The sequence below is a fragment of the Pelodiscus sinensis genome, unplaced genomic scaffold (assembly GCF_049634645.1).
Source record: "Pelodiscus sinensis isolate JC-2024 unplaced genomic scaffold, ASM4963464v1 ctg71, whole genome shotgun sequence".
Taxonomy (NCBI): Eukaryota; Metazoa; Chordata; order Testudines; family Trionychidae; genus Pelodiscus; species Pelodiscus sinensis.
The window spans coordinates 350,822-377,614 of record NW_027465980.1 but is presented as its reverse complement, the minus strand read 5'-3'; the positions used below and the strand labels follow the sequence as shown (position 1 = coordinate 377,614).

The following is a 26,793-nucleotide window of genomic DNA, read 5'->3' as shown; positions in this document are numbered from 1 at the left end:
AGTTTCCTTGCTTTTCTTGTTCTAATTGTTAACTTCATACAGAGAGGGCAATGTTTCATGTAGTGCTCCTCACCCAAACACTGAACACGCTCCAAGTGTCTGTCCAATATAGAAATGGACAGCCTGCAGCTCTTACACATTTTAAATCCTGGTGAGCCAGGTATGTCCCAGTAAAACAGTCTCTTGTGAGCAATGGGACCGTGACTGACTATATGTGGTATAATGAACTCAACTATGCTAATAACTATCAACTTTATCTAAGAACTAATAACAAGGTAAAAGGAGGGCAATTGCTCTGCTGTGACCAAAGCCAGCAGCGGTCAGAGAGGAACTGAGGCGGTGGTTTGCCGTGCGCATAGGATAGCCGTTTCAAAGGTCTCGTGCCAGTGTTCTGCATGCACAGCCAACCGGGTCACAGCTGTGATAATCTCTGATTAGAGGAACAGTGGCGCTGGCGCTCCTCAAGGTGGAGAACCCATGGGGACACGCCTCGAAAAAGAACTGCTTGGTCTGGAAGATGGTGACCACATTAATGTCAAACTGGACAAAGAAAAAGGATAGACAATTCTAGCAGTTGCAAAGAAAAAAAATTCAACTTCAAGGCTGTGTCTAGACTGGCCAGTTTTTCCAGAAAATCAGCTGCTTTTCCGAAAAAACTTGCCAGCTGTCTACACTGGCCGCTTGAATTTCCACAAAAGTACTGACGATCTCATGTAAGATTGTCAGTGTTCTTGCGGAAATACTATGCTGCTCCCATTCGGGCAAAAGTCCTTTTGTGCAAAACTTTTGCGCAAAAGGGCCAGTGTAGACAGCTGAGATTTGTTTTGCGTAAAAAAGCCCCGATCGCGAAAATGGCGATCGGGGCTTTTTTGCAGAAAAGCGCGTCTAGATTGGCATGGACGCTTTTCCGCAAAAAGTGCTTTTGCGGAAAAGCGTCCATGCCAATCTAGACGCTCTGTTCTGAAAATGCTTTTAACGGAAAACTTTTCCGTTAAAAGCATTTCCGGAAAATCATGCCAGTCTAGACGTAGCCCAAGACTATAGTGATCAACAAAAATCACTGACAGCTATAGTTTGTTCCTCAAAAAGAAAAACCAACAAAGCAATCTCTACAGATGACAGATGAAGAACAAGATGATTTGAGGATTCCAAACCAATCACAGCCAGTCATTGCCCCTAATTGACAGCCAAATGACTATGCTTAACATCAAAAATATCATCATAGTGAATTTTGTAAATGGTAGGAATGTAGATATGTAATGAAATGCTAACCTATATTACACTTTTCAGAGAAGCGGCTGTGTTATGTGTTAGTCTGTTACAGCAAAAACAACAAGAAACAATGGCACCTCAAAAACTAACACATTTATTAGGGCTTAAGCTTTCATGAGATAAAATTCACTTTCTTGGATGCTTGAAGTGAAAGAAAGGCAAGAATACAGAGAAGGGAATGTAATATCAGTTACAATTAAAACAGGGTGGATGTAGCTCACCTCTAGCAGTGATGTGAAGGTGAAAGTACCTGAATGGAAAATCACTTATTGTAATGAGACAGCCATTCCCTGACTCTATTCAGACCCATTCTGACTGTACCAAATTTGCACTTGATTTTCAGCAGTTTTACATTGCAGTCTGGTTTTAAAGATTTTTTGCCTCAGAATGGCAACTTGCAAGTCAGATTAAGAAGAAAAAAAAGAGTCACGTTAAGGAAAGAAAAGAGGTAAATCAATTGCTTAAGTCAATTAAGCCTTGTCATCAACAAACAGCAACAGAAGCGGGACACTGACCTGCAATTATGCCTTCTATTTTTTGCTTTGCAAGAGGCTCCTTCAGCCTCTGTAACAGAAACTTGATGTGGAGCAGGACGATTTTTCCAAGGTCAGGTGAGGACTCAAACCGCTCTGAGATGAACTTCAGAAAATCAAAACCAACCAATTCCCTATTCACAGAGATGCATTTTTAAGGGAGTTGTATAGAAGGGGCTGTTGACTTCCCATTCTGGGATCCAATATATCCATCCCATAAAATCTGTTTTGCATTTAGATTGCTTGTCACACACACACAAAAATAATCTAGTGGTTTAAGCCATCTTTTTCATTCTGAGGAACCAGTTCATAGCAGAAAGATGCTCCATCTCTTCTATGAGCTGTAGCTATACTCCTAATTCTTGACTTTCAACGGCTCTGTGGATCCCTTGCGGTCCACAGATTAGTCTGAGAACTAGTTCCCTAACCAATAATTGCTCATTTGACTCTAGGACAGCCCTGTAACCTGTAAGTCCATAAATATCTACAATTAAAAACATTTAAAGTCTGATTAGTAGTATCAAAGGGAAATAAATACACCTTTAAGGCTAAAATTCCATCCTCGATAGCCTGTATGATTCCCAGATCTAGATCCAACAAAAACACAGAGGGAGAAACAGCGGATGGCAGTGGGGAAATGGAACTTCCTTGCTCACACCCATATTGTTTATAAACTAACTTTTTAATGTTTGTTTCCAGAACTGCAGACACTAAGAATAGTATTTCAAGAGCTTAAGTCCCTGATTAACAGTCACGGAAATGTACTATCATCTAGGGGATAAGAATTTGGCAATATACTCAGTCCTCTGTTGGCAGGTCATAGAAGGACTAAGGGGTAACATGTTTAAACCCCACAGAAGAAAACCCTTTGCAACACCCTCAAGAGACCTGTATCTGTGGTCACTGTGCCCATGGAGTACGTAGGAAAATCCTTAAAGAGACTCCCTCAAAATATCTTTTGTTGGTCCATCTTAGCTTTCCTGCTAGCTGCCAGAAATCTCCCCGTGGTCCTTTTCTGTCATTCTCTAATCTAACTATTGAAAGATGGGCAAAATAAATGTCAACACAACTTCATAACTGGGACCCAAGAAAGTATAATCTCCTTCCTCAGAACCTTTACCATATCACATCAGTGCCTGAACTCACATGCCAGAGAAACAGTTGGTACAAGTTACTCTGAATCCATGTCTAGATCCCTGCAAATCTGTAGCTATCCACTTTCTATCCACAGGTATCTGCATCTGCAAACATGGATCATTTTTGTGGACATGGATGCAGATGCAGATACAAATTTTGTAACTGGAACCCTGAAAATTTGAGGATATCCTCTTTATATCGACATTTGCGGATATCAATGTGGATATCTGCAGCTCATTCCTGCTGATACAAATTTTGCATCCATGCAGAGCTCTACCCAGGTCTCTCACTTCAGTGCATGGTAGTGCTGCCAAAATATCTGAACTCAGCTGACCCAACAACAGGAATTTGTAATGGAAACTTGAAATAGACCTTGAACTGCAGCATCCAGTGGTGAAAGTAACTTGAAATTTCTTACAGGTACTGTCCTTTGGCAATCCAGGTCCCTGCCAGTTCTTTAAATAGATCTCTGTTGTCTTTTGCCACAGCTCAGCCAGCTCTTGCCAGAGCTGTGCACTAGGGCAAAATACCTGCTTACTTTCACCTCTAACCAGATAGAAGGTTATAGCTATAAATACAACAGCCCTGATTTAACTTTCTTCCTGAGTTATGCTTGGACAAAGTGGAGGAAACAGCTCCCCAATTCAGGTCTGCTAAGTCAAGACACAAATTAGGGCTACACAGGAACAATCTATATATGCCAATGTAGGATAAGGTGTAGCAATTCTCTCTTCCATCATAACTCACATTATATTATTCCCATGACACACTATTTCTACAACTTAACTCTCCTTTGTAAGAATACTGGGAAGACCAAACAATGTAAGTTTTCCCTCAAGTAGGGGGTGCTGAAGTTCTGTACCTCTCATATTCCAGAAGCAGCTTAGCAGTGTTCAAACAGAAATCTAGTGACACCTCATGATGCAGAAGTTCAGCAATAGCTAGAGAGAAGGAAACAATACAGATTACTGAGTCACTGAGGAAAATTATCTGCTTGCTGTAAAAGTGTGGCAGGTCTCTATGTGGTCCCTTTCAGCCTGGTGTGGTGGTGTGGGTGAGTTCCATTTTAATTTCCCCCTATTGGGGCAGCATTGGGTTTGTTTTAATATCCCAGGGCAAGGAGAAGCCAACACACATGAATAAAATAGCATGTCCCCTTTCCATAAGGTTTCAGGAGATGAGCAATTCCAATAAACAATTCATAAAGTCCTCACCTAGGGACTCTCAACACAAAGTTTCTGAGTCTATCTTGACCAGTCTCCTGGAGCCTCAGAGGAAAAAAACAGCCACAGAAGCCTGCCTAACTCCTATTCCCTTTTTCCCTGATGAACTTCCTATTCCTGTTTAAACAGCCCAGCCTTAGTCCTGGGTAGGACCTCTCTGATTACACTTCAGGCTTTCCCAGACTGTCCCATAAAGCACATTCTTTCACAATCACACTCTCAAATCCTTTGTCTACTTACGAAAAAAAAACATAATTCTAAAACTAGGAACCAGTTCTTCATATTTTCATTTTCTTTTCATGTTTTCAAAGTGAACTGGAGGGTAGGAAAATGACAAGCTGACAGCTTTGGAGGATCGAGTCCTCTGTCTCTCGTAAGAACACATACAGAAAGGAGAACAATGCAAGCTTCCTCCTCATGCTCTCCCCCTCACAATGTGACTCCACCCTACTCTGGAGGGACCACTTCAATCATGATGGGGAGTTTAGTCTCTATGAACTCTCAGTTAAATTTGCAACAAAAGAGCAAGTTAGCATGATGGTGGGTTTGGGTCGCCTGTCACTGGAGACTGGACTGAAATTCTTCAATAGCCAGAGGCAGTGGTAGCAGTCAATTTCTCCTGTCTCTAACATGTACATTTTCACATCAAAATCTATGAATGGAATACGCCCAGCCCACTTCATGACCCCCCTTACCAACCCCTCTCTCCCTGGCCAGCATTTGGGATGGTAGTCTTTCCCCCTTTGCCAGGGATTGAGCTTTCAGCTGGTTTCTGGGGTAGGGAGCCCAGCCACTCCTTCTGGGACTCCCTCCACTGCCTTCTCTAGCTCTGTATGTGTGTATCGAGAGAGAGAGAGAGAGAGAGAGAGAGTGTGAGTGTGTGTGTGTGTCTGTGTGTACATACTCACTCTCTCACACACCTTCTATCCAAGGAAACTTTTAAAGATCTCCAGCTGTGTCTGTCTGTCTGTCTCACACACCTTCTAACCAGGGAGGCTTTTAAAGACTCCAGCAGGTCAGAAGTGGAGTCAGCTGTCACTAATCTGCCTGGGCCAGCTCCCTGCCAACTGCTCCTAATTGTAGTATACCGTTTTCTGTTATTTCCACTCCAATTCATCTGATAAAGTGGATTTTAATCACAAAAGCTCATGATTCTCTATATTTTTGTTAGCCTCTAAGGTGCCACAGGACTACTCATTGTTTTTAAAGTTACAGATTATCATGGCTACTCCTCTGAGATTTTTTTAACATAAATTCTTCCTGAGCTATGAAATTATTTGAATTCAAATCCCTTCTGAAGATCCCTTCTGCTATGATATCAACAAAGAAACCAGTTGTCTTATACTGTACTGACAAGTCTGAGGAGCAAATAAAAATAAAGTATAAAGCCTACATAAAACACAGATCTGTGTTTACAAAGAAATTACTCACCCTATGTGGTAACAATAGTTCTTCAATGTGTGTGTCCTTATTGGTGCTCCACTGCAGACACTGTCTCTCCTTGTTCAACACCGGTGGTCACCAACCAATAGATCGGGATCTACCGGTAGATCTTGGAGCCTCTGACAGGTGATCCTAACTGGTTTGGCCAAGAGGCTGTCAAGTGCCAACACTTCAGCTGCCCCTCCCCCTACAGCTGCACATCTCCTGTCCTTTGCCTTGGAGCTGTCCCCTTAGGAGACTCCTGCTTGCTGTGCAGGGGAGGGAGAGGAGAGTGCTCATGTCAAGATGCATCCTCTCCCAATTTGTATCCTATCTCCACAAAGCAGAGGAGGGCACAACAGGACTTGGGAGGGAGTTTGCTGGCTGCTTTTGGGAGTGGACCAGGGCCAGGACAGGGGTAAGCCTGCCTTAGCCCCGCTACACCACCATCCAGGAGCCACCTGAGGTAAGCAGTGGCCGTGGTTATTTGTGTGGCAAGGTTATTTGGCTTTGAAGTAGATCTTGGATTTCACTTAAATTCAAAAAGTGATCTCATGCTTAAAAAGATTGGAGACCATTGTGCTACACTATAAGGTTAGTCAGTGGGTGTGGGTTAACCATCCTCATTTCTTTCTCTACTGCAGTCATATCGAGAACTCCAAAGTTGATGGGGGGGAGGTCAGATAATGAAGCACATAGGGAGATACATCTTGAAGAACCATCATTACTGAACAGGGTGAATAACTTCTTCGAGTAGTGTCCCTATGGGTGCTCCACTGTGACACCTGAGCAATATCACCTGTAGGACTTTGGGCTGGACTGGTCACATATTCAAGTATTGAGGAGCCAAAAACAGTATCACAGGCAAAATCCTCACTGATCTCATAACATTGTGTGAAGGTATGGACTGAAGCCCAAATCACCACACTGCAGAACTTCAAGATGTGGACACTCTTTAAGAAAGCAACAGATGAAGAAACCAATTGCATGGATCAAGTCCAGAAGAGTAATGTTATAAACCTGGTATCACTGTCTAACACAATTCAAGACCCACTTAAGTCCTTTGACCTTTCCAACATAAAGAGAAACAATCTAGGGGATTACCTGACAGCTTTTGTCCTTTCAAGGTAGAATGCAAGGACTCTTCTAATGTCCAAGGTGTGCAGTATGGCACTCCTATTTTCCCGGTAAGGCTTAAGGTAGAAGGAGGGTAGGTGAATGTACTAGTTCATGTGGAATGAGGAGGTCACTTTAGGGAAGAACCTTGGATGTGGCCTAAGCATGACCTTGCAGGGAAGATTACTGGGTACGGCAGATGTGCCATTAAAGCTGCCATCTCTCTAGCCATAGTAATTGTCACTAGAAAGATGTTTTCATCATCAGATCAGTTAGCAAACAGTTTACCTTGGGTTCAAAAGAGTCAGTCTTTTTAATACTAGATTTAGGTCCCAAGATGGGGAGGGAAGTCCAGTTTGAAGGAAGAGGTTTGTTATTCCTTTCTGGAACTTTATTATGGTTGGATGTGAAATTACTGAGTACCCTTCAATAGTTTGGTGTCCTCAGTCAACACATCTAAACATTTGTCTAGAAATGGATGACTGAGATGTAGATGATGTTGCATAAAGCCTCCACCCGAGCTATTACTTAATTTTACACATGGATTTTCTGGATATACACGAAACTGTAAGGTCCTGCCAACACATGACTTAGAGACTGACAAAAACCTCCTGCTGACTGCGTTGCTGTGGGGAGGGGGGCAGTTGTCTTCTAAATCACTTCATTAATTATTATTTGTAAATGATTATCTGAAGCTTTGTAATTGTTTCAGCTGCATTGCTTTTTAAACTCTGCAACTAGTTATAATCTTTGTTAAACCTTGCAACTTGGTAACTTTCATCCACTCTGCTTGTAACTTGCTCTAAACTGCATTCTCCCCTGAGATATGACAGTGTGTGTGTATGTGTGTGTGTGTGTGTGTGTAGACTATTGCGTATTTGGGATTAGAAACTACAAGTCTGAGCACATGGAGCCAGGTGATGAGTAATCAGACCAATCAAGGAGACACTGCTGCTCTGCTGGATCAAGGGAAGTCTGAGCATGCTCCCTGGTAACGAATGTAGATGAGTCACAGAAGATGTACAGAGGCAATAAAAGGAGAGAGCACATGGCAGAAGCTCTCTTTCTGAGAAGCTCCTCTTTCTGCAGCCAGAAGCTCTCTTTCTTTTCTGACCAGCTCCCCAGCCATGATCACCAGAATCCACATGCCTTGGCTCCTTCTGCAACCCATATGCCTGAGGGCAGGAATGAATGTGTGTGAATGAGTGAATGAATGAAGGAGTGTGTGTGTTTGTGTGTGAGAGTTTAACCATATAGTTCATATAGTGGAGTGTTCATTCCTCAATCAACACTAGTGTAACCCTGAGTGGTTTCCAGTGGGAATTTTTGGGTAACAGATGACTGGTTCTGCATCGGATGGCATCTATTCTGGCACTGGTTGCAGCACTGATCATAATCTCATTGAGGCTGAGTGTATGGGGCAGGACACAATCATTGGCTGAAGAACCTAATCTGTTTCTTTTTGTTTGCAAATAATAAGCATCTTTAACATCACAAGAGAGGATTTCGGAGTGTGTAATATGTCCATGCTCTCTGCAAACAATTTCTCTCCCTCTAAAAGTAAGTTCTCTACTGTTGCCTAGACCTTCCTAGGAAAGCCAGAAAGTTGGATCGCTAAAGTTCTCTGCTTGACTACAGTTGTGGCAATGAAGTAAGCCACTGTGTCAGCAAAATCCAGAGAACCATGCTGGGCAGTTCTGGGGGTGAGGAAGCCTACTGCTACATCAGTGTTATATTGTTCTCTGTCAGCTGGGACATATTCAATAAAACATTGCATCTGAGAAAAAATGTGTGTGTGCTTGGTCAGTAATGCAGAGTACCGGTTGTACCTCCCTAAACTGGGACTCTCTGATCTGGCAACATCTGTGGTCTAGTAGAGAGCCCCAGGGTAGGGCTGCTTGCAGTGCGACTGGGAGCTGGGTGACATGGCAGGGAGCACTGTGGCAGGGGGATTGGGCAGCATGGCAGAGAGCCCCATGGAAGGGGGGTCTGTTCGCATGGTGGAGAGTCCTGTAGCAAGGTGGATCAGCAGCATGGTGGAGAGCCCCACAACAGGAAGGTCCAGCGGTGCAGCGAACAGCCCTGTGGGAAATGGGTCCAGTGGTGTGACTGGGAGCCCCATGAGGCAGGATGCCAATGTCCAGCAACCCAGGCCAGGGCCAGCAAACCAACTGAGCCAGAGGCAGGGGAGCCAGCTTGTGCCAAAAGTGAAGCCAGCCATGGGAAGGGGCAGGGGACTTGGGGCAGGAAGCATTGGACCTTACCTGGTCCAGTAAATTCCCTCATTCGGGACCGGTCAGGTCCCAAGGGTGCCAGACCAGGGAAATCCATCCTTTAGTTTGCTATGCAAAACTGAAGGGTCATCGATGAATAGACTTGCTTGCAAAAGTAGACTAGGCATTTCCACTCTTTATCATAGGGGTGGTTTAAGTTTGATGTTGCTTCTCCCTTTGATTAACTGCCTTGACCACCAATGACTATGGAGGAATGAAGCAGGACTGGGGGAAAATCCTTCTTGAGGCATTCTAGTTTGGTGCCATGATCTCAGTACCGAGTTCAGAACTTCCACGATACCCAGGTTTCCAGTCTGCTGGAATTCTGTTAGCACCTAGTATCCCAGTGCTGGTGACAATGCCAGAGCGGATGCACCGTCACCATACCAACCCTCATCATACCAATTTGTCTGGTGTCAACTTTGATGATGCTGCTGATGGTATTGATAGCACTTCAAATCCTGGGAATGTTTTAGGGTGTATACCCTTATCCCTCTGTACTGGACATTCTAGGCCTATGCCCAAAGGATCTGTGGGCCTGTCAGCACCACTGGGTGCCAACAATCACCATGAGGTATGGGTGTGCCAGACGACCTTTCTGCCTGCAGTGCTAAGGATACCAAGCAAGATGGTGATCACTTTCACTCATCTCTGGGTTTGCTGAGGAGACTTCCCACTCTCTTCTTTAGCTTTTGAGAGGAGTTCCCAGTTCTTTCACAAAGTCAAAAGCCAGGGGCATAGGCACCAGCTTCCTCTGGGCCCAAAGGCTGCTCTTCCCCAGGCTCCACCTCCACTCGACACCTTCCCCCAAGTTCTCACTCTCAATAAACATCCTCCCATCCCGACCCTGCTGTGACGTAGTGTGGGTACTTTGTTGGTTGCTAGGCTTGGGTTGTGAGTGACCTCCACTGGCTACTGTCTGCAGCACGGCCCAGCAGGGCAGGGGATGAGTCATTATGCAAGGGGGCTTCGAACATGTCTGACCAGTTATCTCCCAGGGAGCGGAACAATGGGAAGAAGGGGAGTGGAGCCCTGGCTGGGGGCAGGGCTGGAAGTGAGGGAGTTAGGTTTCTGGCTAGGATCATGGAGGAAGCAGCCTAGGCAACGGGCTGGGATTTACGGGCCCAGGCTCCCCCATCTCAAGGGGGGCTGAGGCATCCTAGGCCTGCCCTGTAACCATATTACATCTGTGCTGTGTTGTATCCTGGAGAAGCAATAAACTCCCTCTATTCTACTGGCTGGTGGAGTCTGTGCGTGCCACTACGGGGGTGCAGGAGACGGGAAAACCCCAACGCGCCATTACACCTGCCTCCTCTCTCCCTCAAGCACACCCCATTCTATCTTCTCGCCCTTTCTCCCAGAGCTTCCCGCACAGCAGATTGTGGTGGGCAGAAGGCACAGGGAGGGTGGGAGAGAAATTAATCAGTGGGGCCACCGGCGGATGGGACACATTTGGTGGGGGGGGGGGGCTTGCAGCCAGTGAATATTAAGAACCAATTAATTTTTTTCCATAGGTGTTCCAATCCCAGAGCACCAATGGAGTCAGCACCTATGGCTGGGGGGAAGATTCACATTTGACTGGTGGATGTGGATGGAGATCTGCCTCCATAAAGATGATCTTCTGGTGAAGCTCTCAGTCTTTTCAAGCTCTTAGTCAAAGTTGTTGGTTGAGGGAATATTTTTGTTAAATGTGGCTCCCTCCAAAACAGCAAATATACTGAGAATGCTTGTCCATGACACGGATAGCCTTGCTGCGCGCATGACACTTTTGAAGCCCAGAGAGCCAAGCATACCCTTGTCTGGGGTGATCCCTTGGCTAAGGGGGGTTGTGGAATCTCCATCTCTGGAGATATTTAAGAGCAGGTTAGACAGACATCGATCAGGGATGGTGTAGAGGGTGCTGGGTCCTGCAGTGAGGGCCGGGGATTGGACTCGATGACCTCTCGAGGTCCCTTCCAGTTCTAGTGTTCTGTGATTCTCTCCGCCTCCTCCCCCAGGTACAATTAAAAAATAAAGCCCTTTTTTATGGCACATGGATCTGTTAATGTACAGCTCATGGCTCTGTCTCTAGCTGAAACCATAGAGTAAGAACTGAGGACCGTTAGCCCACATGCACTGATTAGCCTCGTGGCACAACATGAGGAGAGATAGCACATGTATGAGCCAACAAATACTGTTACTGAAATTCACCAATCAGCAGCACAAAGGCACAGAGATAGCTATAGTGGAGCAGCCATAGGGAAACTACTCAAAGAAAAGCTTTATATTATCAATGAATGGCCAATCATTATACTGACCACTCTTAAACTCAGCCAGACTGCACCATTACTCCTTTGAAGTAGCTTCCTTGCTTTCTGCACAGGAATTAAGTGAATACAGGCCAGTCTAAAACTATTAACTTTTTTACAAAGCTGCCTTTTAACTACCTTAGTACTAACAAGTCCTAACCCAGCAAATGCATATAACTGTCACTCAGCAGCAAAATATTATCCCCCTTTTATTCAAAGTCACACCAGGCACTCAATAGCAGCTATATTCTCAAAGATTGTTACAATAATTTTGATAGATTTCCATACTACATATATCCCAAAACCAGGCTGTGACATTTAGCAAGTAAATCCCCTTCTTCCACAGTAGATGAAAGACTGATTTCAATTCTCTCCCAAACCATTCAGTCTTACTTTATGCACCTGGAATGTAATCACATTATTCTGAGCCACATACAGAAGTGTGATACCTGTCTTGATGTCTTCATCTGAAGCTTCACTTTTCAGAAGGATTTTAATTTTCAAGTAAAAACCAGCTGGATGCATATTCTCCTGCATATTGAAAAGCAATGACAATACATAAACAGCCAAATTGGTTTTTGAAACTCAGAGAACAATTTTAGCTGAATCCTGTCAAGAGTCCAACACATTCACACACATGAAGGAATGTCAGGAAATCGTAGCAAGAACAGGCTTTCCCACGCATACATACACAATATAAATATTCTCCACAGTGTTCTCCAATCTAGTTTTAAATGTCCCAAGCTCTATAATAATGGGGGGTTTCCACAAGGGGAGACGCAATTCTCGGTTTAGTCCTGAGTGGAGCGCAGGATCAGGTCCAGGAGGTAACCGTTACAGGACCGCTTGGGAATAGTGACCATAATATAATAACATTTAACATTCCTGTGGTGGGAAGAACACCTCAGCAATCAAGAACTCTGGCATTTAATTTCAAAAAGGGAAATTACCCAAAAATGAGGAGGTTAGTTAAACAGAAATTAAAAGGCACAGTGACGAGAGCCAAATCCCTGAAAGCTGCATGGAAACTTTTTAAAGACACCATAATAGAGGCCCAACTCAAATGTATACCCCAAATTAAAAAACATAGCAAGAGACCTAAAAAAGAGTCACTGTGGCTTAACCACCATGTAAAAGAAGCAGTGAGGGACAAAAAGGCATCTTTTAAGAAGTGGAAGTCCAATCCCAGTGAAATAAATAGAAAGGAACATAAACACTGTCAAATTAAGTGTAAAACTGTAATAAGAAAAGCAAAAAAAGATTTTGAAGAACAGCTAGCCAAAAACTCAAAAAACAATAGCAAAATGTTTTTTAAGTACATTAGAAGCAGAAAGCCTGCTAATAAACCAGTGGGTCCCCTAGACAATTGAGATACAAAAGGAGCAATCAAGGACGATAAAGCCATTGAGGAGAAGCTAAATGATTTCTTTGCATCAGTCTTCACGGCTGAGGATGTTGGAGAGATTCCCAAACCTGCACCGTCCTTTGTGGGTGATGAATCTGAGGAGCTGTCCCAGATTGAAGTGTCATTAGAGGAGGTTTTGGAACAAATAGAAAAACTTAACGTGAACAAATCACCGGGACTGGATGGCATTGACCCAAGGGTTCTAAAAGAACTCAAATGGGAAATTGCAGAACTGTTAACTGTGGTTTGTAATCTATCCCCTAAATCAGCTTTTGTACCTACTGACTGGAAGATAGCTAACGTGACACCAATATTTAAAAAGGGCTCTAGAGGTGATCCTGGCAATTACAGATCGGTAAATCTAACATCAGTACCAGGCAAATTAGTCGAAACAACAGTTAAGAATAAAATTGTTAGGCACGTAGAAGAACATAATTTGTTGAGCAATTTGTTGGGACATAATTTGTTTCTGTAAAGGGAAAGAGGAAGTTACTCACTTCGTGCAGTAACGATGGTTCTTCGAGGTGTGTCCCCGTGGGTGCTCCACATCTGCTGTCGGGCTGGTCCCGGCGCTGCAAATCGGAGCTTGCCAGAGCTGTGTGTGTGTGTGGCTGGACTGCGTGCGTGCGAGCCCATTTCGCGCCTTTCATCTGCCGCGCGCTGTCCAGCGCCCGCCAGTTCGTCTCACTGCCTATCTGAAAGACGGAAAGACAAGATTCCGAAGCAGGAAGGAGGGCGGGGCGGGGCGTGGAGCACCCACGGGGACACACCTCAAAGAACCATCGTTACTGCACAAAGTGAGTAACTTCCTCTTCTTCTTCGGGTAGTCCCCGTGGGTGCTCCACGTCTGGTGACTCCGAAGCAGTAATCTCAGTTAGACGTGGGCTTCGGAATCGGGATTCTGAATGCCAGGCAGCACTGCCAAGACTACCGCTGAGTCAGAGGAGAAGTGCTGAACAATTGCATAATTCCTTGCAAAGGTGGAAGTAGAATACCAAGTCGCCACCCGGCAGATGTCCTGCAGAGGGACTCCTTTCACGAAAGCTGCAGATGCAGCAATTGCCCTTGTTGAGTGGGCACTAGGCTGCGACGTGAGTGGCTTCTTACAGATAGCATAGCAAGTCGTAATACAAGAGACAACCAGTTTGGAAATACGCTGGGCCGATAAGGGCTCGCTCCTAGCAGGCCCTGATGTCGAAATGAAGAGGCGATCCGTCTTATGGAGAGAGAGGGTTCTATCTATACAGAATGCCAAGGCTCTACGAACATCGAGCGTGTGCAGGAGAGCGTCACGCTGAGAGGTATGAGGTTTTGGATAGAAACATGGCAAAACGATTGGTTCATTTATATGAAAATCTGTGCAGACTTTAGGTAGAAAGGCTGGATGAGACCTCAGTATCACTGATTCAGCATTAAAGAGTGTATAGGGAGGTGTTGACATCAGTGCGGCTAATTTGCTCACTCTACATGAGTCTCCTAAGGGGACAGCTCCAAGGCAAAGGACAGGAGATGTGCAGCTGTAGGGGGAGGGGCAGCTGAAGTGTTGGCACTTGACAGCCTCTTGGCCAAACCAGTTAGGATCACCTGTCAGAGGCTCCAAGATCTACCGGTAGATCCTGATCTATTGGTTGGTGACCACCGGTGTTGAACAAGGAGAGACAGTGTCTGCAGTGGAGCACCAATAAGGACACACAAGGGATGGCACCAGTTGGAAAGCAGACTCCATAAGTAGTAGTTTTAAGTGGGAATCTCTCTCCAGCTTAGTGCGAGGCTTAAAACTCCTACAGGAATCAGTGACATGAGACTCTCCCAGATAGGGGCAGCCCATGAGCCTAGGCAGACTAGGTAGTTGCCTGAGGCACCGCCAGTCCAGGTGCCCGATGATGATGTCACGGGGTGCCGGGGCACCCCAAGATTATGTCATGGCCATTGATGGCTGAGCAGGTGGGGGCACCGATCGCGCCTTCCGCCTAGCACGGCAGCTCCCGCAGCCGCCCTCAGGCCGCTCCTGCTCCCAGACACTTTAGGCAAGAGTCATGGGGGTCTCCTCTCAGCATCGGCTTAACGCAGGATGCACAGGGTTTAAAGCCGTAAGGGCCTGGCATCCTCCTCCCCCAGAGGGGAGAGATAATAAACTGCAAAAAACTAGCTAACTAATTGACAAACTAAAACTGGAAGAACAAAGAAAACTGCCAACAGGTAAACAATTAACTCTCACTGGGATCTGTCACAAGAACAGAGAAGCTCCAACAACTATGACGGGCAGTAAGAAGGAACTGAGGAGGGGAAGCACCGGCAGGGGTACTTATGCTCCGCTATAGCAGTGCCACTCCAGGGGGGCCGACTTGCCGGCCCGATGGGTACCGCTGGGGGAAAAAATTCTCTGGAAACCATGCATGCGGCGCACGCACACTTCATTGGAATGCACATGAGCAATCACTCAAAGAAGAACAAGAAGTCCATGTCCCTGGCCGAGACAAAGAACTTCCTGTCAGCCCTCTTGTTGATTGGGGGAGTGCAGGCAAGGGTCTGCCAAACCTCTTCCAAAGCCTCCATTATGGCCTCTGTGACCGACCAGGCCATGTCTGGGCACAGCTGAAGGCGTCCGCTCAGGGCGAATTGCTCAAATCTGGGGCTCCTTACAGCCCCCAGACTGGTGACCTCTCCAAACAGGCCACAAACCAGTCCCACAGAGCGCTTCAGCTGCCTGCCTGAAGCCTCACGAGCAAAATCCCTCCGACACCCCAGCAATATCCGTCCCCAGATGGCCCCGGGCCTCATCCACCGGTGGGGGGGTCTTAGAACCCAATCCCACCTACCCCGAACAAGTTCTGTCCGGTTCCAAGAAACCAGCCACAGATCCTGGTCAATTTGTCCTCTGGACCTTACCCACAAATCACGCTGGGCCAATCCTTTAGCATCTAACAACTAAAGGTTTATTACCACAAGGAAGAAAAGCATGAGAGTAAGGTTGTTAAAGGAATAGTACATTACATGCATCGAATCTCCCAGTTCTCGATGCAGGCTCTAGCAGAGATATTACAGCTGCTGGCTTAAGAGTCCTTGTTGCACATCCTAGAATCAGGATGGGTCCACAGTTCTTCCTGGCTCTTCGATCCCTGCACTGCTGCCTCTGGGATGAAGTGCTGAGCTGAAGAGCAAGATGGAGTCCACCACATGGCCTATTTATCCCTCCTTCCTGGTCTCTTCTTGGCTACAGCAGGTCACCTGGCTTATTCCTGTGTTCCCTGCTGGTAGCCCTTAGGTATGAGTCACCACTCATTCTTTAGGTGTGTCCTTGGCCCATCGAGTCCCATTGTCCCACAGGGCCTCACTGATTAGCATGTCCATAGGCCGGGCTCTGCCCACTGCTCAACCACATGCAGAGAAATATTCAGTATCTACACAGATTACAGATTCCTAACTACACACACAGACATTATACAATCACATTACTAGCGTACATAGAATTAGCAGACTGTAAGCTTCTAGTCAACACCCCACATGGCCCCCTTTTATACCATTTTTGGGCCAATACCCCCACCTATGGGTGCATCAGTGATCTGGCTGCTCCCCTCAAAATCCAGTAACGTGACAGCCTCATTGATAAGTAGCATGATCTTTGCATGCAATGGAGGCTGGAGGATTTTCAGGAGTCTGAGTTGCTTCTCCTGTACTTTCTGGAGAGGAACCTCCTGGCTAGCAGCCACTCTTTTGAAGAGATCCTGAAATTTCTTTAAATCATCCACTGGAAATGGATCTCTTCCAGTGAAAAAGATGAGTTATCAACTGGAGAGGTGTCTAGACTCTGTGGATCAGGATCCTCCTCCTGGATTTGCCCCTCCTCTTCCTCTGAGTCCTCGGTGGGAGGAAGTGAGGTTGGAGGGGGTCTCTTTACCGGAGTAAGTGGGGCAGTGGAGCGTTGTCTTTAAAACATCCATGGATCCCATGGTGGCCAATGTACAGTATAGTGTGGTGGAGGATAATGCCAGTGCACATACCACAGTGGGTGATGGGCTAGTCAGGATCTGTCCCTGCGAGAGGTGGAAAGTGACTGTGTAGGAGAGGGGTATTGTGATAAGAAGACACTTTTCTGGTCATCATCTTCAAATGCGCTATACATGGGAGAGCACCAGAGATCTAGGAAAAACTGGGGAACCTCAGGATGAAGACAGTGCCAATGAGGGTTCCCTACCATGGTGCGGGGATAATGGGATTTTTCCTGCCCAGTTGGCGCCAAAGCACCGTGACCCGAATTGCTCGGTGCCAAGCATTCCAGAACCATGGTTCTGTCCGCTGGTGTCATAGGGAGAGGTGCCAGTGATGGCGGCATAGACACCGGCACCAGAGATGTCGGTTCCAGTGCCAGTGCATTGGTTGGAGTCAACCTCCCAGCTGGTGCTAGCGTCTTAGCTGATGCTTTGGTCATTGCTAGCTTTTTCTCCAGTTCCTGCACTTTGACCTGAGCCAAAGATTTTGCTGGTTCCTACGGCTCTCTGGGTGCCAACACTGCACAAACCAATGCCAGAGACTGCAAGTGGCAGGACTTAGTGTAGGCATCATGGAGGCACGCAACACTGTGATACCAGAGGTGACAGGTTTGCCTCCCCTGCTGACTTGGGGAGATGGAATCACTGCTAGGGATCTCACTGGAGAAACATTTTTTCCTTGGCTGATCCTTTTGTCAATGGGAAGCCAGCCCACATCCTGGGCACCTTGGAAGACTTAGAGTGGGCTCGAGGCAGCTGTTGGGGCTCTGAGGGATGGACTACCTTACTGAAGAGGAGCATTCTGAGCTGTAACTCCATCCCTCCTTGCTCTGGCTTTGAAGCTGGAACAGTGGTCACACTTCTACGGGACATGAGTGTCCCCCCAGCATCAGATGCAGGAGGAGTGCCCACTTGAAAGCAGCATGGGATCATGATGTGTAGCATTTCTTAAACCCCAGAGATCCCAGCATGGTGCTCAAGCAAACATTTTCTAATCAGTCTTCTGCTTCTTTTTTTTTTTTCTCTCCTTTACTTTCTTCTTTTTTTAAACAGAGAAAATAAACTTGGAGGAAGGGGTAGAAGTCCTGAGATGAGGAAGCCCACATCTTACGTCTCTGTTTTCTCCCCCTTCCCTCCACCTTTTTTTTTTTTTTTTTTGCAGAAACAACTGGGGAGAAGAAAAAAACCTGACTAGAAAACTAACTGGAAAATATAAACAACTATTTCTGTCCAGACTAGAACAAACACTGAGGTAAGAAGTAAGTTCCATCGGTCACCGAGATGGTAAAGGAGGAACTGAGGAGGGGTGGGACTGTGCACATGAGGTGCGAAGGCACAAATGCCATGAGGCGCCTATTGCGCATGTGTGGCCCAACCAACAGCTGCTATTTAAAACTCCGATTTGTGGCACCAGGACAATCTGTCACTAATAGTGGAGCACCCATGGGGACATCACTCAAAGAAGAACCAACCTTTTCTTAGAAAAATAATTTTAAAACACAAATGCAAAATTATTAGCATCTATTATTTAGATCATGGTTTCCTGCTTGCTGATTTAAATCATGATTAAAATTAGTGACTTAAATCAATCCACTCTGCTTAGACATCACAGTAAGTTAGAACCTCATTAGCCAGGGTTAGAGCCCTGAGAGCTTTGTCTTGGTACTGTTTGCAATCCCACTCCAGATAGACAGTGGCTAATAACCGCAGCACTTTAGCCTAGAATGAAAAGACAAAATTAATAATTAAACTCAAATGAAACGTAAGCAGGGTCTGAATGAGTTCTCCCCAATAACTAGCTATAGGAGCAAAAGGGAAGTTACTCACCTTGTACAGTACCGACGATTCTTCGGGATGTGTCCCCCCATGGGTGCTCCACTGTTGCTGTCAGGCTCGTCCCAGCACTGCAGATCGGAGTCTTTTTCTAGCAGTATCTAGTTGGGCCACATATGCGTAGAAGAGGCACCTACCTTTCGGGCCTTTGGAGTTCACGTGCGTGGCCCAATTCCCCTCAGTTTCTACATGTATGCCCTCTTGAATGAGTGTCAAACCAAAGAAGAGGTAAGGAGGGTGGGTCATGGTGCACCCATGGGAACACACATCTCAAAGAACCATTGTCACTGCACAAGGTGAGTAACTTCCCATTCTTCTTCATGTAATGTCCCCGTGGTAGATGGGTTCAGCTAGGTCTTACACGCAGATGAAAAAAAGAAGTTACTCACTTCCGTGCAGTAACGATGGTTCTTCGAGGTGTGTCCCCGTGGGTGCTCCACGTCTGGTGTCGGGCTGGTCCCGGCGCCACGAATCGGAGCTTGCCAGAGCTGTGTTCGGCCGGACCGCACATGCTCGAGCCGGTTTTGCGCCTTTCATGTGCCGCGCGCGGTCCGGCGCCCGCCAGTTTCCTCTCACCGCCCCTCTGCAAGACAGAAAGAGAGGAGATTCCGTAGCGGGGAGGAGGGCGGGTCGTGGAGCACCCACGGGAACACACCTCGAAGAACCATCGTTACTGCACGGAAGTGAGTAACTTCTTTTTCTTCTTCGGGTAGTCCCCGTGGGTGCTCCACGTCTGGTGACTCCGGAGCAGTAATCTGAGTTAGACGTGGGCTGCGGAATAACAATTTTGGTGGCTAGGGAGTACTGCTAGAGCCACCGCTGAATCGTAAGCTAGCCGCTGCGTGATTGCATAGTGCCTTGAAAATGTGGTATTGGAGGACCAAGTGGCTGCCCTGCAGATGTTGCGTAAGGGGACTCCCCTAACGAATGCTGCTGACGTTGCCACTGCTCGCGTCGAGTGGGCCCTTGGCTGCGATGGGAGCGGCTTGTCGCGAATTGTGTAACAGGTGGTAATGCAGGAGACGATGAGTTTCGAAATACGCTGGGCCGAGAGGGGTTGGCCCTTAAAGCGGCCTGACGTTGAAATAATAAGGCGATCTGTTTTCCGGATGTTGCGGGTTCTATCAATATAGAATGCCAATGCCCGACGGACGTCCAGGGTATGCAGGAGTGCGTCCTGCTGAGAGATGTGAGGCTTTGGATGGAAGCATGGCAAAACGATCGGCTCATTAATATGAAATTCTGTGCAGACCTTAGGTAGGAAAGCCGGATGAGATCTCAATGTTACAGATTCCTTACTAAATACTGTATAGGGAGGCGATGCCATTAATGCTGCCAGCTCGCTGACCCTACGCGCTGATGTTATGGCCAAGAGGAAGAGTACATTCATTGCCAGTATAGGCCAGGGTACCGTCGCCAACGGTTCAAAGGGAGGACGCGTCAGGGTGTCCAACACAAGGTCTAGGCTCCATGCGGGTGGTGGGGGCCTGCGAGGTGGATTAAGGTTAGTGAGGCCTTTGAGAAATCTTGTGACCATGGGGTGAGAAAAGACCGACCTGCCCTCCACCGGGCTGTGAAAGGCCGCAATTGCTGCTACATGGACTCTGAGTGATGATATGGAGAGCCCGGCAACCTGTAACTGAAGGATATAGTCCAAGAGGACATGCAGTAGTGAGAGAAAAGGGTTTAAGCCCTTTGGAGCACACCAACGTGTGAACCTAGACCATTTGGACAGGTAGGTCTTCCTGGTAGAGTCTTTCCTGCTATGCAGCAATACCCTTTTCACCTGGTCCGAGCAAAGACTCTCGGACGCGCTGAACCATCTATCATCCATGCAGTTAGATGCAGAGTGTTCAACTTCGGATGCAGAAGGGCACCGTTCTGCTGCGTCAGGAGGTCCGGTCGATGTGGGAAGCGGTATGGTGGTCGCGTGGACAGCTGCAGGAGAGTTGAGTACCATGGCTGTCTGGGCCAGGCCGGAGCTATGAGTAAGACTCTCGCCTTGTCCATGAGGATCTTCTCGAGCACACTCGGAATGATCACAACAGGGGGGAATGCATATAACAGTGATGTTCCCCAGTGTCGGAGAAAGGCATCTCCCAAGGAACTGGTGCCTGCTCCTGCTCTGGAACAGTATGCTGCACGTTTCCTGTTGGCCCGAGTGGCGAAGAGATCTATCATCGGACGGCCCCAGCGACGGAAGAGAGGTAGGAGGACATCCGTACTGATTTCCCACTCGTGATCGTGATGGAAGTACCTGCTCAATGCATCCGCACCGGGTAAGTATGATGCGACTATAGTGATGTCGTTTCGAATGCACCACGTCCATAAGCGGACTGCCTCCATGCAGAGGGACCGGGACCGGGCGCCTCCTTGTCTGTTCACGTAATACATCGTGACGATGTTGTCGGTGAGAATTCTGGTTGTCGTGCCTCTTATATGCGTCCTGAACTGTCTGCAGGCATGGAACACTGCCCGCAACTCGAGAAGGTTGATATGTAACATCCGCTCCGATGCGGACCAGCGGCCCTGAGCTGTTTCCGTGCCGATGTGAGCACCCCATCCCACGAGAGAAGCGTCTGTTGTTATCTCTTTTGACGGCTGTGTCACATGGAAGGGGACTCCTGACAACATGTTGTTGGGGTTGACCCACCAACGGAGGGACTTCTTTACATGTACGGGTGGAGCCACGAGTTTTCAGGTGTTGTGTCTGACGGGGTTGTACACCATGCTTAACCAATGTTGCAGGCACCGCAAATGCAACCTTGCATGCCGCACGATGATCGTAGTGGCTGCCATATGGCCTAGGAGCTGCAAATATACCCGTACTGGGAGTGTTGGAGCTTGTAAGACTGTGCCTATTAAGTCCTTTATGACTTGGAAGCGCTCGACCGGAAGATGAGCTCGCTCTGAGAGAGAGTCGAGTCGGGCTCCTATGAAGGTTAGAGTTTGTGTCGGTTGCAGACGCGATTTTTGCATGTTTACAATGAGGCCGAGGGAGTCGAATAGATCCCGCGTCGCGGCTACCATGTAATGTGTCTCCGACTGCGTGACCCTTGATGAGGCAGTCGTCGAGATACGGGAAAATTGAGACCCCTGTTTTGCGTAGATGGGTGGCCACCACCGCTACTGTCTTTGAGAACACTCTCGGGGCCGATACCAGGCCGAAAGGGAGCACCCTGTATTGGAAGTGCTTGTCTCCCACTACAAACCGAAGAAAACGTCTGTGCGCTATGTGCATTGTGATATGAAAGTATGCGTCCTGTAAATCTAGGACTGCGAACCAGTCTCCCTTGTTTAGCGCCGGTATGATCTTGGCCAGCGTGGTCATCTTGAAGCGCTGCTTTCGAATGTAGCGATTGAGGCCTCTCAAGTCGAGGATAGGCCTCCACCCTCCGGACTTCTTGGGGACTAGGAAATACTTGGAGTAGAAGCCTTTCCCCCGGAACTCCACGGGTACTCGTTCTATGGCCCCAATCTGTAGAAGGTGGTAGACCTCGTGCTGAAGAGCGACCCCGTGAGATGGGTCCCTGGAAAGGGACGGGGTGGGTGAGGTCCTCGGGGGAACTGAGGTAAAGGGAATCGTGAGTCCTGATGATATCACTTCCAGGACCCATCGGTCCGAGGTAATGCTGGCCCATTGATGACGGTATGGCCTCAGCCGATGATGGAAGAGGTTGTTTGCAGGCTTCTGTGTGATGACAACGAGAGACTTGTTCGAGTCCTTGACATGGGAGTCAAACGTGCTGCTTAGAAGCCGGTCGAGCAGATGCTCGATTCTGTTGCTGGCGCTTGCGCTGTGGGCGCTGTCTAAATCTGGACTGGTCAGGTCCGCGTTGTTGCTTTTTGAAGGATGAATAGTCGTACCTCCTTTGAAAGGGGTAGTATCGTTTACGCTTGAACGGAGGGGTGTACATGCCCAAGGTTCGGAGGGTGGTACGAGAGTCCTTTCCCGAATGTAGAATCTCATCGGTCGTGGAGGCAAACAGCTTCTGTCGATCAAACGGCAGATCTTCAACCTTGGACTGCAATTCTCGAGAGGCTCCCGCTGACAGGAGCCAGGAGGTTCTCCGCATGGCGATGCCCATTGCCATGGCTCGTGCAGCCGTATCCGCTACTTCTGTGGCGATTTGAAGTGATGTTCTACACGCGGTATACCCCTCCTGGACAACAGCCTTTAAAAGAGGTCTCTTGCTGTCGGGAAGGTGTTGCATCAGCTCCGGAAGCTTTGAATAGTTATCAAAGTTGTGGTTTGATAGGAGGGCCGCGTAGTTGGTGATTCGGAGAAGTAATGTTGTGGAAGAATATATCTTACGGCCGAATAAGTCCAATTTTTTAGAGTCCTTATCCGGGAGGGAGGTCTTAAAATGGGGCGTCTTAGCGTTGTGGCAGACAGCGTCCACTATTAAAGAATTAGGCTGTGGGTGATTGAAAAGAAAGTCTAGGCCTTTGGAGGGGACGAAATATTTTTTGTCCACCCTTTTATTCGTAGGTGGTATAGATGTTGGCGTCTGCCAAATCTCCTCAGCTACCTCCATGATAGCCTCGTCTATAGGGAGGGTGATCTTCCATTGATGTTTAGGATGTAAGTTCTTAAACAGCTTATGCTGTTTCACCTCAGCCTCCATGAGTTGTACCTCCTGAGATTGCGCCACTCGTTTAAAGAGGTCTTGGAACTCTTTAAGATCATCTGGGAGTGATGTCTCGGTCAAGGTTACCCCTTCTCCCAGCGCGAGCGTGGAAGAGCGAACACTAGGAGACATATCCGGTTCCGTTTCGGAGAGCTGGCCCTCTTCCATGTCTGATTGTGGATGAGGGGGGGAGAGTGGTGGTAACGTAGGTCGGGGTGGAGATTGATTCCGAGGTTCAGAATGCATCGAGCGCGGGCTGATTGATCGACAGGAGCAAGGTGATCTGCGGCGAGATCGGGAGCGACTGTGATGGGGTGACCCATAATAATAGGATCTATAGTAATGCATGGAATGACGATCAGAGGCTGCTGGTGATGAACATCTAGAGGATCCCACGGTGCCATGCCTGACATAGTAAGTGCCGTGTGGCGTGCGATTTGGGGAGTGGAATCGCCTTGACGGGGATCGAGATCTGGAATATCTATAATGTGAGCAGCTACGCTCCCTATAGTGATGGTGGCGAGAGGATAAGCTTTGCCTATGATGCTCCTTACGCCCCGCTGCATGGTGTGCAGACATGGAGGGGTGAGGCGATGGCTCCGGAGGGGGCACCGGGGAGGGGGAGAGGGAAATTTCACGGATGTCCATCCTTGGTGCTGCACTAGTAGAAGCTGCTTCTAGCTATGCTATCATGTGCCGAAAGTGTCCGTCTGCTATGTACATTGGACAAACATCTCAGACACTTCGCCAAAGGATTAATGCCCACAAAACAGATATCAGACAAGATCACAAAGAGAAAACAGTTTCTTGCCATTTTAACCAGAAAGGACACTCTCTCAATGACTTAACCACCTGCATTCTGCTACAAAGACCTTTTACATCTGCACTTGAAAGGGAATCCTCTGAACTGTCATTCATGTTAAAATTCGACACTTTCCAACAAGGACTTAACAAACATTTGAACTATCTCACCCATTACCAAGACAGTTTCCCCAATTATCACCTCTAATACCATTAACTCACAAACATCCCACTCTCCCTACCTCTAACATCATCAATTCACAGACACTTACCTTCCTTCCTTCCCCCCCCCCCCCCGCATCCCCCTCCTGTTCTGCAATGATTTGTCCTTTTCATATTTGTTCTTTTTTTTTAATTGTATCCTTTGGTATATATGGTTGTGACTACTTTCTTCCACTATTTGATCTGAGGAAGTGGGTCTGGCCCACGAAAGCTCATCATCTAATAAACCATCTTGTTAGTCTTTAAAGTGCTACATTGTCCTGCATTTTGCTTCAACTACCCCAGACTAACACGGCTACATTTCTATCACTATTCTAGCTGCTCAGGGATTGCAGGCTGCAAGCTTGGAGGGCCAGGTGGCTGTGCTGACGGAGTCATTTGTTCAGTGCTGGGTACCGTGGGTGCCGAGGCTGCTGAAGACAGCTCCCTGTGAGGGGAGGTGTGCACTGCATTCAAAGAGGCAGGCACCGTCGGTGCGGGGCAGGCTGTCTCTTTAAGGGGCCCCCCTGCCGTCTGCGGTGCCGGGGGCAGTCCGAGCCGGGAAGTGCTGGCTGACTTCTTTGAAGTGGCTGCACGGGCTGTCTTTGAAGTTGAAGTGCCCGGCTTATCACCTGCGCTCACCCGCTGCTGCGGGGCAATCTGCAGGGAACGAGCAGGAGAGGCTTTCTTCCTCTTAGGGGAAGACATAGCCGGGGAGGGAGCCCTCCGCTTTCTTGCGGTCGGGTCCGAAGCCGAGGAGCCTGGAGCGCTGGAAGGTAGGAGAGCCTTATCAAAGAGGATCTCCTTTAGCCGTCTTTCCCGCTCCTTGCGGGCTCTCGTCGTGAGCTTGGCACAGTGACTACATTTTTGGGGGATATGTGCCTCCCCAAGGCAGCGGACACAAGCCGAATGTCCGTCAGAGACAGGCATTGAGTCCCTGCACATAGTGCACTTTTTGAAGCCGGGGGAGCCCGGAATACCGGCTGTCTGAAGGGGGTCGACTGCCCCTTCCTCTCTCCTTTAGGAATTGTAACTATGTTTGCATAAAGGGTCCGAGAACTACTGAACTTAGCTCAAGCAGAGCTAGCCGGGTAACAATGTAACTCTTCTTACTTGTATACTTTTTTTTTTTTAACTAGAAGTTGAAACAGGAAAACATCTGTAGAAGGCAACAATATAACTATATACAAATGGTAACTGTTTCTTTTGCTATCATTATGCTGCCTCTTCTCTCTTTTTTTTTTTTTTTTAAACCAGAGCCGCGGCTCTGAGAGCTGCGCAGCGGAGACAGCTGAAACCTTCAAATATAAGTATAAACAGCTGATAACTCTATAAAGGTATTAACTAAAATCAGGAACACACTAATGAACTGAAAATGTAGTGAAAACGAACAGAAGTTTAAATCATTTTGAACTTTCCCTCAGGAAACCTGAGGAGAGGAAGGAGAGCTCCGTCCGTGACCAGGGGCGGATTAGAGGAAACTGGCGGGCGCCGGACCGCGCGCGGCACATGAAAGGCGCGAAACCGGCTCGAGCATGCGCGGTCCGGCCGAACACAGCTCTGGCAAGCTCCAATTCGTGGCGCCGGGACCAGCCCGACACCAGACGTGGAGCACCCATGGGGACTACCCGAAGAAGAAGACTGCGTTGGCCACTGCTATTTATCATGCGTTTGCTCTTGCTTCTTTATGTTATAATATATAACATATAATATATAATTTTTTTTAAATGAAGCACAAGCCCAAGGGCCCACCGCCTGCGAAGCTGGTGGTATACTGTCCCTCTGGAGCTGTGCAGTAGCTATTTACAACAATAAAACCAGAAAAAAAAATTTAAACTATTACGAACTAAAGTGATGAAAGTTATTTTTTAAAACTAATTATAACCTAAACCCTATCTACAGAGAACTGAAGAGGAGGAGAGGTATTGAGCTCCATCTGCGACTGAGGGCAGTAACGAAGGAACTAAGAGGAGTCAGGCCGCATGCACGAACTCCAAAGGTACGAACAGCATGCGCCCCTCCCGCACATGCACAGCCCAACTAGATACAGCTAGAAAAAGACTCCAATTTCCAGCACCGAGACAAGCCCGACACCAACAGTGGAGCACCCACAGGGACATCATTCAACTGTATTTACAGGAACATATCCACTCTGCCAAGATATATTGCTGACAGAGCAGTGCTGCTCAAAGTGATTAACTCTGGCTGGTGTTGGACTAAAAATCACTTTAGTACATTTACTTTCAAAGGGGTCTGGCATTCGAGCTTGTAGGTTAACAAAATCCTTTTAGCTGAAGGGGACAACTTCATTTGGGACAGGTTAAGCACAATTCTGCTCCCCTTTATTCATGCAATTAAGACAACAACATTGATAACATTTCACTGCCCTTGAAGTCAGTAGCCCAACACCAGCCAACATAGGCGGTGAGTTATCTGGGCTTGTGGTGCCCATGCTCCAGGAATATTCAGAGCCGGGGGCCCTGCTCCACCAATATTTGGAGCTGGGTCTCTTTGGAGCTGGGTCTCTCCCATGGCCCTGCCTGGAGCGGGCCCCAGCCCCTGCCTGCTGGGCCCCCTCCCCCCCCCCCCGCCCCAGAGCGTCCCCCCCGGCCCCGGAGCATCCCTGCCGGAATGAAAGCTGTGCATACGTGGCGAACTGAAATGCTGTG

At 47.6% G+C, this 26,793-nt stretch overlaps 1 protein-coding gene across 7 annotated transcripts in view; it reads right to left on the bottom strand.

Moving 5' to 3' along the window:
- The window catches only part of TEX11 (testis expressed 11), a 211,306-nt gene that overhangs the window by 101,185 nt on the left and 83,328 nt on the right, over positions 1 to 26,793 (bottom strand). For 6 of the 7 annotated variants that reach the window (XM_075917646.1, XM_075917648.1, XM_075917650.1 and 3 more), the window contains 4 exons: positions 18,282 to 18,377; positions 11,714 to 11,795; positions 3,805 to 3,883; positions 1,788 to 1,939 (listed from right to left, as the gene is read on the bottom strand). In XM_075917646.1, the coding sequence (XP_075773761.1) occupies positions 1,788 to 1,939; positions 3,805 to 3,883; positions 11,714 to 11,795; positions 18,282 to 18,377 (409 nt within the window). The remainder of the gene's footprint in view (positions 1 to 1,787; positions 1,940 to 3,804; positions 3,884 to 11,713; positions 11,796 to 18,281; positions 18,378 to 26,793) is intronic. The other variant, XM_075917649.1, reaches the window with a different exon arrangement.